Consider the following 20,284-nt stretch of genomic DNA (forward strand, 5'->3'; position numbering starts at 1 on the left):
GGGGGGTTAATGCTTTTTTCTTATTTTCTTGTTTTCTTGTTTGATGATAGTTTGTTTTAACTGTCACGTAAGGAGTCAGTTTGCCTTGAAACTTGAACAATTTGAAAAAGTGACTTGCACTTAGGAACCCCAAACTCCCAAACATTTCAAAGGCTTCCCTTCACTTTACCTCTGCCCATACTCACTCACACACATGCACACTCACAGGGACCAATATGATGACGTTGGGTGAAGTTTTCACCAATGTCGTAGACATTTGATCTTCTTGTTCTCCCATGGGGCGTGCCTGATCGCGAGGAAGTGAAAAGGATCACTAAATTCTGCGCCGTAACGGAGCTTGATTTCATATGGCTTTTGGAACTTTCTCAAGCTGCCATAACGTCGATAATGGTTGGGATTTTATCACTTATCACCAGTGATTATGGGCCACACTTCCGGCTTAATGGATGTGCAAAAAGACATCATTCATCCGTTCAGCCCCTAAGGAGAATCTAAAGACCTTAAGCTCCCTTACTTACCTCCAGGAAGCACTTATCGCACCGATCTTTAACTCTCAAAGGCCTGCTCGTACGTTCTCATTGAAACATGGAACAAACTCTTTCGTCTCGCCAGACACGTGCAAGATCGGTGTGATCTTAGAACGAGAACTTTATTTCGCTCCAAATAGAGGAGGCTGGTTGTGGTCGTGGCCGGTCTAGCCGTTTCTAATTTAAGCGATAAAGCTCGCCGTGTAGACGGAACTTTTAAGCAACAATCTCTCAGAGATTTAACAATGGCTCAAGGATTCTTGCATTTCTTAGTCAAAGCATCTTGGGTGAGATAAATAGTGGGGTGCGAGGGGGCGAAGGATCATAAATGCCGCCGGAACTTTCCAGACAATCTGTGCACTTTCTGTGCACTCCAGGCTCAAACTCTTTCCTCTTCAACCTTGGCCTCCAGCGGGAGAAAGTAATTTGAATTTCCCTGTCCCTTTTGATAACGGTATGATCGTCGTGCACTTTCAGCTTTCCATCACGACCGGCCATTGGTTATTGCTTCAGAATTGCCATTTGTCCTTGGGCTTCTGTGAAGAGGTTATGCAGACCGTGATCGATACCGAGGAAGTTCACAACAGTTTCCGAATCTGGCTTACTACTGAGGTCAATCGAAACTTTCCGATTGGATTGCTTCAGATGTCAATCAAGTTTACGAACGAGCCACCCCAAGGGATCCGAGCTAGTTTAAAGCGAACGTATGCGGATGTCACACAGGATACGTTGGACTACTCTAATCATTCCTCGTGGCCTATGCTTCTCTATTCAGTGGCCTTTCTTCATACCGTGGTTCAGGTTAGTTGCATCATCATAAGAGCCAATCAATCATTGTAGGGTGAAATCATGCTTTTGAAAGACAAGTGAAAATACGTTTCTGTTGTGATTCTTTTTTCCTTCCAACTTTTCCAGCGTTTCTTTGAACAGTTCTATTGTCCCGGAGGCAATAATCTTCGTTGAAACCCAGATCACGAACTTGACTTTAATCTACAGATTGGCAAACATTTTACCATTGGGGGAAATCCCAGATCTCAAGTGCAAAGCGGACACTCATGGGCCAAAAAATGGTCAAGGTTCAACGAATAGTTTTCAGGAGCTTTCAGATATTTGTTCAAAACTTTTAGTCTCCTCCATGTTGGCTATTTTCATGGCGTTCCTCGAGGGGAAAAATCATTCTTGGACCATCTTGGTTGAATTGGTCCACCAGAAGTGCTCTATCAGCTTCAATCAGAGATCCCGAGAAATTCTTCCAATCAATTGACCTTTATAGCATTAGTCTACGTTGATTGACATTTATTATTCCCATTCTGGCCCGTCCCAAGACAACCGCAGAATCTCCTAAATATAGTCTTTTAAACTATGTTAAACTTAAATGAAACGTAGGGAAACAAAGGTGATTTATATAACATGTAAAAAAAGTAAAAAAAATACGTAGATAGAGCTGAAGATTCTGTCAATGGTGGTTATAAATCGGATTCTTAAAATTTTACCGCTAGATAGAGCCCTTACGAGAGCAAACCGAGCATAACTTATTTTGATTTTGCTTCTACGTTGATACCATACATTTGGTTGATACTTTGAACATGGGACCCTATTTATCCATTGATTTTGAGTTGACTGGCGCTAAGGAGCTCTAGTAACTATAAATAGGATAGTAAAGGTAACAGGGTCACTTATAATTGACACAGACATTACAATTGTTTTTTTTATTATTGAAAAGTTGTGCGATCCTGGTTAAACACATGTAGCGCCATCTAGCTCGTTAAAGGTCTAGTGTTCTCCACCAATCTTCGTAGCGCATAATGAAATTGGTACAAAAGTATGCAGATGGATTATCTCCAGTCTTTGGATCATTGACATTCAGTTCATTGTGATCTAAGTCAACAAATCGTGATGTTTGCGTCCCAAATATAAACATCCCATGTTGGCCGCGTTGTTGTTGTTATTGATAGGCTGCGTCCCCCATATCCACTTGACTGACCATAGTCGTCTAAACTCCATTCCGTTTATTAGGAACGTCGTAAATTTGGGGCTCTGGGCTGGAACATTCCCTATGAGTTCAATCAGGCCGACTTTTCCGCTTCCACTCAATTCATCATGAACCACTTGGACGATTTGGACCCCAAGCGAGGGATCTCGTGGAACACAGTGTGCTTCATGCTCGGCGAGGTAAGTCAATGACACATGATCTATAAATAAATGATCAAAATCCCAAGGGAAGTTATGAGCAAGGCAATGAGATCGAAAGTGTTTCCACCAAAATTAGCACATTTTCATATCACGATGAAAACAAATTTGGCAACACTTGATTATAACCTTGCATTCCATAAGCCAATTATAATGACTACCAACGAGAGATGAATGGTGTTGAGAGCACGTGTTCCATGTAAACACATCACCCATGAACTTACTCTTTTTTGCCATTATGGTATGTGGGCCAAAAAGATGGGCTGAATAAGTTTGATGTTCATTTACATAAAGTATAAAAGTGCCACCAAATGAACCCATTTCAAAACATAGCCCTGAAATGTTCTTATATTGCTTTACGAGACATTCGTCCCTGGAATCCGAATCTCTGAGCCACAAATAATTGCATCAATACTCTGATGGTGGGATTAGTTCTCATTTCCGAGAACTCTATTGTACAGTACAGTACCTACCAGGACGTACTACAACGAACCAAAAACAAAGATTGTGTACGTTTGAGTGGACGTATTTTACAGGTTCAATATGGCGGTCGAGTGACGGATGACTTTGACAAGCGATTGCTTTGCACATTTACCAATGTCTGGTTCTCGGATTCGCTCTTGCAACATGGGTTCAAGTTCTACGAAGGATATCCTTTGCCTGATTACAAATCGGTTGAGGAATACACCGATCACATCATTAATATGCCATTGCAGGACATTCCAGAAGTCTTTGGTCTTCATTCCAACGCCGACATCTCGTATCAGGTAAACTTGCGATTAAATAGGTAGTCCCAATACAAGAGACTCATTTTCTTGCCTTGGGATGTCCCTTCGAAGAAAGTATTACCGGAGAAGAGTGTTGAGAAGACCAAGTTGATCAGATTAGTCTGAAATAAAGTGTATGGCTTTGTTAGCATTCATAATTCAACGTCCAAAAGTAAGTTGACATTTCACCCTCAAACAGGACAAATGACTGGGTGCTACATTATTCAGGACCTTGCTATCTTGGCCTATGCGCCAGAGCTAAGATGATGGTCTTTCCTTGTTCGGTCTTCTACTTGTAATTGAATTGGACCCAAGGAGGGCCAAATGGCAGTCTTGGAGTTGCTTTAGAGCTGAACTTTGTGTCTACTTGGTATGTAGTTTATTTCCCAAAGTTGCAGTCTTCTGAGTATGTCGCCTTAGTCGTGCAATGGCAATTGCGTGTCTCGACTCTTAACTAATTGTACTCCATTAGAGCATTCCAAGCAGAATCGAGGATTAAGTGCGTATTGCGCTTTTCAGCGCCTAGAACAACGCCCTCTGTCTCGACTAAATGCGGATCAACAATCTTGAATACTTCAGACCAAAGGAAGGGTTTCTGAGATTTTGGCCTTTATTTTGTTCATGAAAGGCCAAACGGTATCCGTAAGAAATGTGCAACACAATGTTAACACATCACAAGGAAAATGTTAATTGTAAGAATTTTTGAAGAAAAGAGTGGGTAATTTAAATTCTTGTAGATTTTTATTGCATCCTGTGCAGGGTATGCACAAAGATTCGCAAGAAAGTGCTTGATAGTCACTAATATTGAATTGTTTGTCCTCTCTTTGAACTTAGATAAAATATTTTATTCATTTTTACTCAACATCCAAACTTTCGTCCGCCATTTGTTTCTAATATTATGCACTATTTTGATGCGTCAAAGGATGTTCATTCGAAATAAGATTGCATAAAGTTGAACGATAATGTAGTTTTTTAGCCAAGTCACTAATAATTCATCTAACTTTGCTCTTCCAAGAAACGATGACTGTGATAATTTGTTGTTGAACTATCAAGTATGTACCATACAACGCTTTGTCGAATTCCCATTTAATTGTCATAAATGTGTGTGATTTTATCCTTGCAAGACTTCACAGATCTCCTGAAAGAGTTGGTACGGTAGAAAGCATTACAAACATTTTTTCGATGAATTATCCCTTTATAAAATCTGGCGTCTCAGTAGGTATTTTCTCGTTTTTACGTTTGTCTGTCCGAATCTAGAAGAGACAGAGGGCGCCACCTCTACCTAAAGAAAAGGGGGAATTGGCTACAAATTCGTCAAAGCTTTTAGAACCCGTCATTTAAGGAAAAAAGAATGGACCCAAGTGAAGATAAAATACTTGGAGGATTATTACTACTGGTACTGTCAACCCTCAAGGAGAATAAGCGGTATGAAAACCGACAGGCTCGAGTTTTAACCCTTTAAAGCTTCATTAAACATAGAACCTATTCTCTATTGAGATGGCCAATTGCATCATTTATGGGGGAACAACCAAGTTTTTCATTTCGATCTCTTGGCATCAAAGCCACGATGGTTTTCCTTAAATACCATTGAGCCCATTTTAATCATGGTCAACTTGATATTAGCCACTTGTACGCAATCAGATACCGATTAGCAGATTCAGGTTAGAAGACCCCAATCACTCCCATGAATGCAAAAAGAAAAGGCTTTGGTTTAACACCTCGGAGAACATACACGATGATTTGCTTTTGTTTTTCAAGAAACAAGTTGCGGGCAAATTCGGTCTAAATTTTTCATCCCATGAGCACTTGGTCCTTGCCATCAAGGATCCCCATTAGATCCTGATGGGATTACTCCCTTGTCCCTTCCTCTGAAGCTCGTTTGGCCTTTCCTTTTTGTCCGTTCGTTCCATTATCTTTTCCATTGTCCAGATTAACACGGCCAAAGCCATCTTGGACACGATATTGAGTGTCCAACCCAAGGAGAGTGGCGGAGGAAAGGCTGGAGAGACCCGTGAGGTGATTGTGTTCAAGATCGCGGAAGATATGCTCCGGAAGTTGCCTCGCGACTACGTGCCTCATGAGGTGAAAGACGCCCTAACCCGTTTGGGAGGCCTGCTGCCCATGAATATCTTCTTGCGACAAGAGATTGATCGGATGCAGAAGATATTGACAATCGGTGAGTACGTTGGTCTTCATACAATCAGTAAGTCGGTGTCCATGGCCTCAATAATCTATTGGAACGGGCACGCATTCCGTGCGAGGCACCCACACTGAATCATGATAATGAATGGCGAATAATGGGCCATGCATCGTGACCAGTGTGACCAGTGTGAACATATATGAGGTATGCGAGCTTATTGCTGAAACCGATCTAGGCCATGGTCAAAGTGCCGTTCAAAATGCATCGGATGGAGCGTAATCGTAAGTGGCATCTTCAGCGATCGAAGATCCAAGGTCCTAAGATCCACGTGTCTCTTGAACATGACCCAGTATCTTGATGTCTCAGGGAACGCCTCAGCCTTATGTAAATAGGAATTTTATTGTATTCCAATACATGCCGCCTGCCCTGGGCGTGTCAGAAGGTCTAGACGTTTTCTGGTAAATTAGTATTGAATGGTCGACAACAATTTGTCCCTCACCGAGGATAGCTGTTCCCCAAGAGTCGTTCAATTTGTGACTCAGAGGGCACTTTTACAGAGGTAGGCTCAGCTGATAGAAATTGTGTTCATAGTTATAGGAAAACATATATAAAAAAACATCATTAAGAATGGAAGAAGATTTCTTGAAACAGCAAAAAACAGGCCATTCTCAATCTCCCCCATTCTTAATGGTTCTTAGGGGAATTTGTAGGTCTTTTTGTTAATAAGTTACCACTTCTTCAAAGTGCTTCTGGTTCATCTCAGATCTTTTGGTGAGGCAATGAAATGAATGTGGTAAACACGAGGCAAGGCGGTTGTCTCCCATTTTTCCTCCTTCCACTGCTCAAAATGCGAGATGCGGGATTAAAAAAAGATAGAAAAAATGGAACACTTTTCCCCAGCAAGGGTTAGTTCATGGCAGTGGAACACTTTGAAAGTGCGCCTGTCGGTCTCCCTTGCTTTCTTCCCCCCTTTTAGTCCTTTTATCTCGGGGGTTTATCCTTTTACTAAACATCCCTCCCAGAACGAAAAAAAGGGCTTTAAGCGGTGATTTCCGCCCAGATCAATAGTGCTGAATCAGAGAGGGTTGAATGTGATGAGTGCGGATTTCGAGTGTATTCCACCGGAGTATTATTTATCTCAATCCCATTTGGTTGATCCGTTTCTTTTTTCCTTTCTTCTTCCGTCTCGCTGTCTCCACTTCTCCTCATAATGGACCATCATTTTTCAAGTGAGGGTTGAAATAGTTGCACATGAATGAAAAATGGAACTCTCCCCCAATTTACGAGGTCTACCCGCATATTTTGCCTCATCTTGTTTAGATGTATTTCCTTCCTGTTAGGAACAACAAAGGAATGGGTCGTTTCCGGTTTGAAAATACAACTCGTCGTTAGAGAAAGCAATATCGACTATAGCATTCTCATTATTTCGCAACGTTTAAAGGTGATTAATACTTTAGACATCTAGAAAAAATGAATAATGCCTGGCAAAACAAATGCTCACCCTCAATTAGAGATGTCCATTGCTTTCTTTATATAGCTTAGAGGTTAACGCTTAGTGCGCATTTCAAGTTGTGAGAAGTATTATAGCTAGTTCAAGAACATTTTCGTGTATTATCGTCACGAAAACTGGTTTGTTGTGAGTTTCAACAGCTGGAGGGAGATGACAGGATTTGAAAGTTTTTATCAGGAAACTGACGAAGGTTTTGAAACACTGTTTAGCTTGATATTATGCGTACGAGGTGAAGCTGTTCTGGCAATGTTCTTCAAAGCATTAACTTGACGTCATACGTTGACCAGTTTGAGATTTCGATTTATCATGCATCGAGATCCAAGTTCCAAGTTCCAAGCTCCAAAGGCGGTTCTTTTCACAGGAGAATGGTCCCCTCGATAAGCCCCATTGAGTGAGATGCTTCGAAAGTGTCAATAAATTGGTGATTGTGTTAAAAAAGACTCTACTCTCCCTGGCAAAGGAGAGAGATAGAAAGAGAGCGATCCTCAATTTGAAGGAACCGAATACACAACTAAAGCAACTAAAGTAGAAGTAGCACGCTGAACCCAAAGCGTGGATTTTGCGTTTGAAATATGAAACGAGGGCGAATTGTTCTCCCTCTTAAGCAACTTTTGGCTTTCAACACCTTATAAAACTTGGTGTTATTGGCTCTTGGATGGTGGATCCTCGTCTTAGACGGCTTCTATCCAGTTTCCTTGTTCCTGGTTCTGTTTTCCATTTCCCCCTTTTTGTCTCGAAGAGTTTTTGATCCCCATAAATAATGCCCACGGAGAGAAATGTGCGTGCGCATAAAATGAGCGGTTTTTTATAAAAGAAATGCCCAATAAGTCGAAACAAGCTGAATTGAGATGCATGCGAAAAGGTGGCCTGAATTTTTGGAATCCCTAAATGCAAATCGGGGACGAAAGATGCTGAATCAACGGATTACTTTTTCTTTCTATGTATGTGGCTTTCTTCTTTCGATTGGTAACAGGATGATTTTAAGGATCGATTCATTTCTCCTCATATTGGCAAAAGCCAAAGTAAAAAGCTAAAAGAAATCAAAGAGCTAAAAATATTCCAATTCCAATGTACAAATTAATGGAATAACTAACTTTGGTACCTTAGATTATTCAACAGTCAGATCTTGCTTGGTTTCGATCCATTTCGAATTCAGGAGGAAAAGCAGGAACAAATCTTTTCTGAGGATACGAAATGAAATGTGGAGAACTACTTTTCTCTTGTCGAGGTTATTCGCCAATCAAGATTTATGAGGAAATGAAGCAATTTTCCGTCACTTTTTCGATGACTTTGCATCTTTCAAAGCCATAAAACAGAGGAAAGCACTGAGACAAATCGCCCTTGTCTGAACCTGGAAATATGACAAATCAAGGTGATCTGATTGAAAGATTTTTCCACGATCAGGACCCCTCATTTTTCTGTCGAAACGGATCACAGCGCATTTTTCAGTTTTTTTGTAAATATGTTTGTTTATAGGACTCATATTTGCAAATCCTATGGCCTTGAAAGCCAAAAACAAAAACAAATTAGAAATAGAAGCTTATCAAATGGGTTTATTAATAATCAATAAATGTTCGTACATTCAATTTCCTTATTTGCACATCCAAAAACCAATATTGGCATCCACGGATAACTTTATCATTACTTGGAATTTCTTTAACTCCCATGTCGATTTTCGAACAATCGGCATTTGATTTGTTCCCTTTTCCTTTAAAGAAGGATGATTGTGAAAATATCACTTTCAATTCAAAATTCATGTAATATCAAGTTCCATCGAGGATCGTTCTGGTATTTCGATGATATTTTTTTTTCGGTTATAGTACCCTAAATAAGAATTTTAAGTCCGTGTCCAAAATAAATTTTCGTCAGTGTGCAGGTTATGACCTTGTTTATGACCCTCATCTCCATGCTTCTATAAATCAAATTGACATTGAGGATCTTTTTCCGACTTCATTTTGAAGGCAAAAAATGTGGATTCAAGGGTTTTTCTTTCTTCACAAACTATGTATTGTACCTTTCAATATTTGTGTATTTGAGAGGAAGAGCTAGTTATTATTGACTTCAATAAAGTCACGCACAGTATGCATTCCAAGCTCTAGTTATTTTGGTCCAAATTAACAACTAATTCAGCTTTCTGCCTACAGAGTTTGTTAAAAACCCTTGTAGAATGTACCCTATATTAGCATCATAGTTATTCCTTCATTCAATAGATTGGAACTTTATTCTCCAGTTCCACTCCTTCTTTGAAAGGAAACGGATGCATTGAATGTAGGAAAGAGAGTTGTTGCTGTTCCTTCCACGTGTGCATACAACAAGTTGAGGGGTTGGTAGTAATATTCACATTGGATCGATTGGGGTCAGTGTGTTCCCACTTCCTTGGAGAATAGAGGTTTGTCTATTCTTTCGGGTGAAAAGAATCTCATGGAATTATTGGTGCCATTGGTCAGTCTTTTCAGCACAATACATGAGTCCCTCATATGTACCAGAGTTAGGCACACAAAATCTCTGATCTAATAATGAAATGAAACTCGAGCTTGGGATTTCATCTTGTGTTCCCTTTGTCATGGTGTTGGCTAAATAATGAGAATGAAACTAAACTTCCTCCTGATTCCAACTCAGGTTCCAAGTAGAGAACAGAGGAAGGTTCTGTACTTGGTTTCCATTATAGTGGACATCCTCTTGTTCAATGACGACAAAGGCACTCGTGTTCCAATTCCCACCTTTATCTGGTCCTCCCTCCTTGCCATGACAAAACGCTGAAATGGAACTTGACTCACGACCCAAACTAACTTCGTTTCTCCGCGTCCAAAAACCTGTTCCAGTCAGTCTTCGACCCGAAATGACCAAGGTCCACCCTCGAGGTTTCGACGTCTCAACCCTCTGGCTTCAGGGCAATAGGATGGAAATCATTTCTCACCCCGATATGGGTGCCACGTTCCAGATGCTGGGTGTAAACTTTTCCAATATCCTAAGCCATAAATTCACATTTTGTCGTCAGATTACACAATATAGGCACGGTGAACGTAGTATACCACCTCCAGGGTCTCGCTCGGACAGCAAACTTTGGCACATCCGGCATTTTCTTTCATCCGAGTGTTGTTCCATGCCCCAAAGCAAATTCTTCATCCCTCCGCCCCAAAATACCATAGTTGGGGAGAGAAAGAGAGAGAAAAAAACCTGTGTTATTTTCAGTTCGACAAACGCTCACCGATATGAAACTGGCCATTGAGGGCACGATTGTTATGAGTGACGATCTCCGGAACACCTTGGACGCCATGTACGATGCCCGTCTCCCGGAAAAATGGGCCAAGATCTCGTGGCAATCCACCACCTTGGGCTTTTGGTACACTGAGCTCTTGGAAAGAGACGGCCAATTCCGACGTTGGTGTTACCATGGACGACCAAAGGTAGTTATTGAATTTGGAATTGACTAATTAATGGAAGCCTCGGCTTGGTACGTTTGCTGTTTTTGTTACCCCAGATTTAATTAATTCAGATTTTGAATGCCTGGTTTGAGGCTAAGTATCTTCTGAAAAGATTGAAATGAATCCTGAAGGCCCTGAGAGGGCCTTGGCCTTCAAAGGCAAATGGGATTGCTCGGCTGCATGTGCAAATGTGTCTTCTGTTGCTACCACTACCACTGTTAAGACTACTACTACCTGCTAAGTAGAAGAGGGAGAGATGCTCGATCTTTATGGAACTAATTCCTTAGAACTTAAAAAAAAAACGTTTCACTTTCTTCCCCTTGGAATCCTCAGGGAAATGAAAGAGGTTGTTAGATTTAGAATCCCAAATGAGACTGAGGCAAAGGGTTTATGGCGTCTTACCACTAGCTGAATATGATGATTGAAATATTCAAATTAGACGCTAATTCTTGAAATGGATGGAAATTGAACCCTGCAACTAAATTGATAAATTGATATCTCACAGGTCTTCTGGGTGACTGGATTCTTCAATCCACAAGGATTTCTCACGGCGATGAGACAGGAAGTGACCAGGAGCCACAAAGGTTGGGCTTTGGACAGTGTAATCTGCCAAAACCTGGTCACTCGATTCGCTAAAGAGGATATTCACGACTCGCCCCCCGAAGGCGTTTATATTCACGGTAAGCCTAGACTTTTTCCCTTCCTTAATAGAATCGTATCCATAGACTTGCAAAAAGGAACAGTAAATTCAATGATGATAAGATCAAGCAAGGGTCCTCTAAAAATAAGACCACCTGGTTTTTGAGCTGCCAATTGAGCTCGCGATTACCATAAAGCAACAAGCTCGTCATCATAATGGCAAAGAGGGAATTTGTGATGGGTTTATGTTTCATGCTTCAAATGAATATAACCCATGCTTACCCTAGTTTCTCTCGCCTCACTCGCTAATTCTATGACTCCCTTCGCCAAGAATAAGGTTAAGAGAGGTGAACTCTTTTGACGAATGATGTTTTATGGTCAAGATGACTAGGAGCGATTGTGCCCAACTCAACCTCTTCCTCGTCCCTCTCTCCCTTTTCCATCTCTCTCGCAATTCTTGGTCCCACTTCTCTTGGATCGATCCTCCCTCCTGGCCATAAGCAAACAGTATCCAAGGATCTCGGGCGGAACTTCGGGATCGCTCTGTATGCAGTGAGGACTGAGGACCCGCCCTACACAATGGCACTTACTTACTTACTCAGCCAGTCAGTCAGTCAGTCACTCTGAAGTAGGGAGCAAACTGGCGAATATCTCATGCATGCTCAGGGCAAAAACAATATTTCACAGAAGTCCCTGGAAAAAGCTGAAAGAGTCAAGTTGTGCCTTGGCGTAACCATGCAATATTCGGTGATGGAGAACGAGACGAGCTACGACAAGAAAAGCCCAATTCTCGCAACTCGTCAACCAAGCAGGATCTTTTACCACTAGCTGTATGTATTTCGTATGTACCACGTAGTGCAGTAGTAGTAGTTTGAGTAAGAGGATGATGGCGATGATGATGATGATGCTTGGAGCATGAGATGACAAAGAGCTACTCCTGATTGAATTACCCTGGAGTCTTTGTTTTCTTCTCCTTTTCCTGCGCTTTGTCCCCAATTCTGCGTGAGTCTGTCGAAATTTGTGGAACATACACGGATCAAGTCCGTTAGCCGTTATTGCCCAAATGTTCCCGGCAACCGGAAGTGGATACGTTCGCAAACATTCTACATACTCGTACTACAGACGACGAGATAGACAGAGGAGATCGAATGGCTTTTATTGCCTCCATAAATACTTCCATTTCATCCTTGAAATCCACGACGGGTTTTGTATTTGTTGAAGAAATGTTTCTAGGATAGCGCCTGCACTCCTACGTTGAAGTAGTACAATAGATATATGTACACAGTGCTTAGACGCATTGTTTGAGTGGGTTTGGTTTTCCTGGCGATTTTCATAAAAGTATACACTCTCTCTATATAGCGAGGCTCTGGGGAGACATTTTCTGGCCCATTAAGCTTGCAACTCTTTATCCAGTGATGCCAAAGTTGATGCCAAGTCTGCCTGCTAGGCTACCACTCATTGTTCTAGTACGCCACAATTTCCATGGATATGAGAGAAAAGCGGGCTCAAGTAATGTTAAGGAAGAAGATCATCATCACAGGGATAATAATGGCCATGATTAGACTTGGAAGCTCGTCTGGCCAATTGTCCCTAAAACAAGGCCCATTTCAGTGCCAGAGCTGTCATCTAGAATGATTGTTACATTATAGGTTAGTCAATGACTTGAAATGAAAAATGAGACGCCTGAGAACAAATTGATTGGGTGTCCCTTCGCCACTTCACTCAAAAAAGAAATAACAAATTAACGAAGTAAAGGAACCAAATAGGTATCAAAAACATTCTTGGTCCCCCTGAAAATTCAAAATCGACCATACCAACTATACGTATGGAACTATTTTTTCCTGAGTTCTTGCTTTAGGACTTATCTTGCTCCAGTACCCAATGTTCATGGGAATGGTTTCCGTTCAAATCAACTTCTCCGTCCCTCATTTTTCGGCACTGTATGAGGTGTGTGCGCTTATGCCCCTATCCCCTTATTCTTTCTCGTCGATTCTGACATAAAAGTAACCACCAAACGCACCTCTCTCATTGCTTGATCCAGGTTTGTTCTTGGAAGGAGCCAGTTTGGATCGGAAGACGGGCAAGTTGGTGGAATCTCGGCCCAAAGTCCTTTACGAACAAATGCCCGTCATCTACATTTACGCCATCAACACGACAGCCGGGAAGGACTCGAAATTGTACGAGTGTCCCATTTACCGCAAGCCCGCGCGCACGGATCTCAATTACATAGGATCCATTGATTTCGAAAGTGATATTGGACCTCGACATTGGACAATGCGTGGAGTGGCTTTGCTTTGCGACATCAAATAGAAAGAACAACAAATGGAAGAGGAAGAGGAAGAAGAAGACAAAAAGAAGGGAAAGAAAAGGAAATATTGTATAATATCGATATTCCTTTGCTGCACTTGTGTTCGCTCTTTCTTTGAAGATGTTCAGGCGTCATATGGCGCCACTGGGGTAAGAAATATCGGTCTCATTTCATAGACATGATCAAATACAATCTCTTTAGTATCAAAATTGATAATGTTAGGAGCAATTACAGTAAAGACCACAAACTCCTCGTGCTTCCGCGCTGAAATATATATTAGTTTCTAAAAAACTCTACCCTTGTTGCTTTTAAATGGAAAACAGTTTTACTAGAAAGAGAGCCTTTTTTCAGGGACGAATTCAATGCTGAGATTGTTATGAACCAACATTCCAGGTGGTCTTGAGAAGAAAACAATCTAAATGTGGGCAGAGGCTGGGACTGACCTCCCACCAGGGTTTGTAGCTATTAATCTGTCGGCAAGAAAGGTCTGGCTCACCTAAGCTTCGAGAGTTCTTCTTTTAGAGCTCAATATGTTCCTATTCCTTGTATCATTTAGTCCATTCAAGGTGGGAAGTGTGGTTCGTGGAGCATTAATTTCCAAGAAAATTGGAACTTAGTGCAAGCGGAGATATTTCAAACTTATCTTATTGAGATTGAAATTCCCATTTACTAAGTTTTAGAAATACATTCCTGCCTTAGCAGAGAACTAGTTGTGGATTTTCCAACAGGAACAAGACAATGATAACATTAATCACTTACTATGCCTTCAAGCACTCGAGGGTAAATCTTTGCCTTAGTTGCCACGCAAGCAAAGTTACGAAACACCTCTGAAGTCTTTGGCCTCATTTCCACGTGTCAACCACTAATTGTTATTCCTGCCAAGATGTCAAAGTAGCACTCCTTGGGTGAATGAATCAACGGATCTAAGAGAGCGAACATTTGGAAACCTGGTTTGAAGGTCGGTCCAACAAGCACTTGTGCAAAGCTCAGGTAATCGTGGACAACCAAAATGAGATCCATCTTGTCTTGAAACGTTGGACTTCGTTTCTTTTGGCCTCGTGTTGGCTTGTTTCTTCATTTCGAAAACGTCTGTCTGTCTTGTCCTTGTCCTCATTCAATTACATGTTTGGGTACGACGAACTGCGCGTTTTCCCGAGCTGTTGTTGCTGTCCCAATTTCTGACACAAAACGACAACAACTACGGGAGAATTGGATCTTCCGGATGACATCCTGGGATTTGGGACCCTATTTTTGCGTCTCTTCTGACCTTGAATTGGGTTCCAAATTCAGTTGTAGTGTTTCATATCTTGCGAATAAAGGTCAGAGACCAGAAGTGGAACACCGCCAAAAAACAACTGGGGTTGGAACGGTTTGGTTAAAAGATGAGATGTGTGAGATGATCTTTTATCTTGCTAAGCCAAAAAGATACATTATGAACATGACAAGCGCAGTGTACACCCAAACGGAACCACGAGGGAACCGTTCCAAGATGAGAATGAGAGGGGATCTGGAACAAGGGGCGCTTTTCATCTTTTTGAATTTTGAAAGCGTGAGAAGAGGGCCAAAGACTCTTCATCTTTGCTCACTTCTTCTCGCTCCGTGTTCCGTGTTCCAAGTTTCAGAATTGGATTAGGAGGTGAAAGTTTTGGAGTGAGAGCGTATGGGTGTATGGAACAATAACACGTCAATTGGGGGTGTCGGCGGCGGCCAAAGAGGGTGGAACAACGAGATAGTTATGTTCATAATAGTCATAAAGATAGCAGAACAGGGTGAGGGCTTCAGTGGTCCATGTGCCATGAATTGGACGAGGGTTGGCCATGAAGGCTTTCATTGAAAGATCTCATTGTGACGAGTGTTTGTTCGAAGGGTTGGAGGATGTAAACGTGGAAAGAAATGCCTTTGGGAATTCACTTTGAGATGGAACTGGGTTTGATGACGCGGAATTATCCTTTGAGGAAGTCAAAATCGAATGCTGACTCAGACAATGGAACCCTTTCAAATTTCCTTAAAAAGGAATCGGATGAATATGAAATCTGTCCGCTCTTCCCAAGAATGTTGCTTGTTCCAAAGTCTAATTGTGGGACACACAGCAGTAGGTGATAAATCAGACTTTTCACCTTGTACCTAATCCGGAAGAGCTTGTTCCAGGTTCTTAATCCCAGTCAGGGTTCGAATCAAGATCCCTTGTTCCACGTCAACTTGTTCCAGACAAGAACAAGAAAGAGGTCTAGAAAGCAAATGAATGACGACGACGACGACGAGTAATCTCGTTGCCGGAGATTGCGGTCGCTAAATGTAGTGGGTGGACTGGAGGCTGGAATTTTCAAATAAGCCATTTCCTATGGAACAGAAAGGAACATTTCAAATGGATGGCAATGCGAGGCATCCTCTACCCACATGTACCTGTACATTTATCGTGGCTCCACTTTGCTTTGTAAATAATGCTTACCCGCATCCAAGTCACTACGCTTCTGTCACGTGAAGCATCAGGCGAAACTTCGCCTGGAGAAATGGGGAAAACCCTTGGGTCTTTGACATTTATCCAACCAGGAGGCATTTGGCAAAATGGTGTGAGTTTGAATCGTAAACCAAACAATTCCAAGGTACTTTTACAAGCCCTTTTCCAAGTATAAGCTTGAAAGTTTGATGCCAATCCAGGGATACTTAGGTATTCAGAGGTCGAAAATCATTTATCGCAATCCATTTCCTTTTATTCTTGGCATAAAATTATGATTCCGCGACTTTACAAGATTTTTGCTTTTAACTAGTAACAAATGATCAATATCAATCGAGCAATTTTCGAGCGAAATGTACGTGCTAGTTTGCAAAGGAAGATAAAAAACATTGAATCATAGACACATTAGTATTTAAGACATCAAATTTTAACATGGCCCACCATCATCTGTTTAACAGGCATCCCTGATTTGAGAAATGGAGACTTGAAACATCATGTTCACGAAGAGAGGAGCAAGAGTCAGAATCTTCTTGCATAATGCCTATAATGGATCGTAAATTTTTGAGACCATGAGGCAAACTGGGCCAAAGGGGCCCATTGAAGCGTGAACTTCTCTCTGGAACTCTCCCAGAAATAAGATCCCCGCTCGCTAACCCGGACCAAGTGCCACTTTTCCTCTCCATTCTTTATTGTGATATTCGTCGTTCTTCTTGTCGTCCCATTTGGAACGGACCCAAAAGTTGCCGAATCATCTTGTTCCGTTTTGCTGATGAAGGGTCAATCGACCGAATACCATTTCGCGTACCTTGGGCTAGAGACAGCCAACCAGCCAACCAACCAACCAACCATCTCCTTGGCAGGTCTGAGAGTTCAGCAACGGGTCAGCGAAGACCCGGAGCTGCTGGGCTGTAAATTCAATCTCCATTAACGCCCGGAATGTTATTACAAGGCTACTTAACATCGACTGGATTGGACCTAGGGTACGTAGGGATATCATTCATGTGTAAATGGTCTTAATCGTAACAGAACCCTTAACGAGGTTTGTGAAGAGCGAGTCGGATGTGGAATGGTTCTACCATCGAAACTTTGTTTTATGCCCAAGTTGAGCACTCAAATTGCCAAGGGGAACTAGTGATGATTGTTGAAATTCTTTCTACAACACAATGTGGAGTAAACTCTATATTTAAACTGATACCAGAAGTGACGTAAAGGCCAGCCTTGGATGAGTCAATCTTCAGTGAATGATATTAAATGACCAGTTATGTTAAAACGCCAATGATAAGTGGGTTGTGCGCTACAACGTAGCAAAACCCAATATGATGGAAAGTACGACTTTGAAATCTTCTGAAAGTTTATTCCCATAAGCAATTTGAAAACATTAAAGACTCAAGGTGTACGTAGGTCAAAGCATAGCAATTTCTCTTTGACAATATTTTTGTTGACTCCAATTTTCACGGATTGCCATGTCAAACGACGCCATATTTACCGGATATTCCATTCTAAGATGATAAGATTGGATCTACTCTTCATATTCTATTGTAAGATAATGAAGCGAATGACCACTTCAAAAGGTTCTTTGTCTGTCGTTGTTTAATTGAAAAGAAATAACTTTTGGACAGACGCTATGACATGCTAAATTAAATAGTTCTTAGAACGTTTACTTTCAAAACTTCAGTGGTCTGGATTGATCGTTATACATACAGCTATGTCACTTCAACAATACATTATATTATGATATAGTATAGTTGCTCTTTAAACATAATTTTAATGCATGGGAAGAATGTATTTTTCCTTTTAATATTGTAAAGGTCAAGTGGTTTCTTTTTAATTCTTGGAACTTGGAACTCTTGGAACTACATTAACCCCTTCTACTTTCACCTCTGGCTGGCTATTAGAGGCAACAAAAAATCCAATTCCGGCGTTCTTCTACATTTGACGGCAGTCTTAGGCGAGTGAGTGCTTAGAAGCATTTTCCTTGAACTTTGAAAATAAAAGGCTCGAGATAATTGCCGACTATCAATCGTTCCCATCTGAACTCGAGCTCAAATTTGTGGTTAGTTGTTCCATTCAGATGCAATGCGATGACTGAGCCCAACGACGATTTCTGGTCCGTTTGTCTTGTCTGCTAATCTCGCCTGAGCTAATATTGGATATTTGTCTCATTTCTGGTGGGCTCCACCACATGCCAACGGAACCATTGCCAGCCAAAGACAACCGCAAAATGGCAACAGCATCCTGAGCCAAGCGAGATGCGGTAGGATGCAGGAAGCAAGGAAGACAAAACAACCAACCAGAGACAACGAAGACCATCCAACCATCTAACCCACCAATCGACCGACCGACCGACCGACCGACCAACGCAATGACGAAGAAACGCACATACTTAAGACCAACTGTTGTGCTTTTTCTGTCTCTCTGTCTCTTTGGAACGCATCGTTCATTGGAACTCAAGGATCTGGAAATAAACCAATTGAGATGGACGCTACCACCATCTACATATGTACTTTTAGAGTAAGGATGATGTTGATATTGCGTCTGAAGTAGATAGATAGGAACTGGAGGTCCCTTATAGAACACAGCTTTGGTCTGGAGAACAATTTGTGGGACCAGATTACGCTTCTTGATTTGACACGGCGTGCGGCAAGCAACAATGGCTGAAATCAGAATATACGTACTTTGCTTATACCATTTCAATTCATAATAACAAAACCACAAAGGTCATACTTTTCATACTGTTATCATACTTTTATCGGACTTTTTCTGCGTTTCTTAATTTATGGAAATGAGTCAAATGGACGTTCAAAAACTGAAGAGATTTAAAGTAAGGTCAGCTTTCCCGTTTTTTCCTGTGAGTTTGATGGTTGTAAACAATACAAATATTGGAATGGTAATGTTTTTTGGATTCTTTCATGTTCAAGTCAGAATTTTGAGGTACCCATAGTAGAATCACAGATTCAACCCTATTTACATAAATACCCACCGTGTTAGACAACTGTTGTCGTTTGTTGGGTTATTGGATCGAAATTGGATCAAAATAATCCCTTTGCTCAATGTGATGATGAACTTAAGATGCCATATGTTTTGCGCTAAGCTATGTATTAAGCAATTACAGGAAGCTAATGTCTATATTTACGTCCCTCAACAAAAAAAGAAATAAAGTACAATCACCTCCAAGCATCGAAATTCTCAATTTACGTTATTATGGCCGAGTCTGTCATCAAAAGTTTGATTTGAAATTGAAAGTAAGTTAAAAATCCACAGGCGTTGAAAGAATAATTGTTTACGCTTCGACGTCCGCGACCAATCTGATGTTTCTTTCTTGCATATGTTTCGTAAGCATCAAGTTTTCAAATGCAAATTGAGCGATGAATAATAGAGCAAACAAATCATTATTTGACATTTTCAATCGTGCCATTTCCCCTAACCTTACAGTACATGAAATTCGTCCCAAGTCTGGTCAATAGTGTGGACCATATAATGGGGCGTTGTGCCTTGTGAAGGGTGTTGAATTTAAGCGGGCAATATTTCATAAAAAAGGCATATTCATGTCAGACATTCAAAATACCGTTTATTGATTGAATTTTACCATTCATTCAACTTTACGATGAATTTCCATAGGATGACTCCATAACGGTAAGATCCAGTTTTTCTTAGTCATTCGTGACATTCGTGAATGAAGACAAAACATTCCCCTTTCCCCTTGTTATTCGTGGCCAACCAAGGGACATGAAGAAGGGTGTATAGGATAAACTTACATTCAATGAGCTCGGACTTGGCAATAAACACCGGGTTGACTTGGAAAGAAGCATTAGGGTTGAGGTTTTCTCGAGTGGATGACGCCGGAAAACTCCAAAGGGGAGGGGAGAGAAGAATGAGTATTGGGATGGAACAGACGGGGTTTTTGATGAGGACAAATCGTAATGAGCCCTTTAGAGCTTGTACGTAATGTGCAGGACTCCTAGATGTATATTTACGGCTACATTACTCTGTGACGGTTTCATGATAATTAATGAACCCATCGACAAAAGGGTGCGATTTGCATTTGGGATGGCAGCAAATCTGGGTTCGATATGAATATCGCATGCATATTGAGGGTGCTCAATGAATTGTATAACCGGCTCGCTTAAATATGCACTCATTCCTCATTTAGATGCCTCGACTCATCTTACCCACATCTCTATAGATCATTCAGAGCTGTGCCCAAGAGGAAAAACCCTCCAACCCTCCCACACTTCTGAGGTTGGGTTCGGTTAATCCGATATTTTCGTCCACTTGAAACATGTCCTCGTGACATAAATACGTCACCCTGTGTAAACCAGTGAA

The 20,284-nt window shown here is 41.3% G+C and overlaps 1 protein-coding gene across 1 annotated transcript in view; it reads left to right on the plus strand.

Annotated features, from left to right (window-relative positions):
• Positions 1–13,793, plus strand: part of LOC131879654 (dynein axonemal heavy chain 5-like) — a 27,000-nt gene extending 13,207 nt beyond the window's left edge. Inside the window, exons 4-10 of the mRNA XM_059226017.1 lie at positions 1,005–1,328; positions 2,544–2,699; positions 3,254–3,484; positions 5,414–5,660; positions 10,327–10,541; positions 11,065–11,239; positions 13,240–13,793. Coding sequence (XP_059082000.1) covers positions 1,005–1,328; positions 2,544–2,699; positions 3,254–3,484; positions 5,414–5,660; positions 10,327–10,541; positions 11,065–11,239; positions 13,240–13,508 — 1,617 coding nt within the window. The 3' untranslated portion in view covers positions 13,509–13,793. The remainder of the gene's footprint in view (positions 1–1,004; positions 1,329–2,543; positions 2,700–3,253; positions 3,485–5,413; positions 5,661–10,326; positions 10,542–11,064; positions 11,240–13,239) is intronic.
• The last annotated feature ends 6,491 nt before the right edge of the window (positions 13,794–20,284 follow it).

The sequence above is a fragment of the Tigriopus californicus genome, chromosome 4, assembly GCF_007210705.1.
Source record: "Tigriopus californicus strain San Diego chromosome 4, Tcal_SD_v2.1, whole genome shotgun sequence".
Lineage (NCBI taxonomy): Eukaryota > Metazoa > Arthropoda > Copepoda > Harpacticoida > Harpacticidae > Tigriopus > Tigriopus californicus.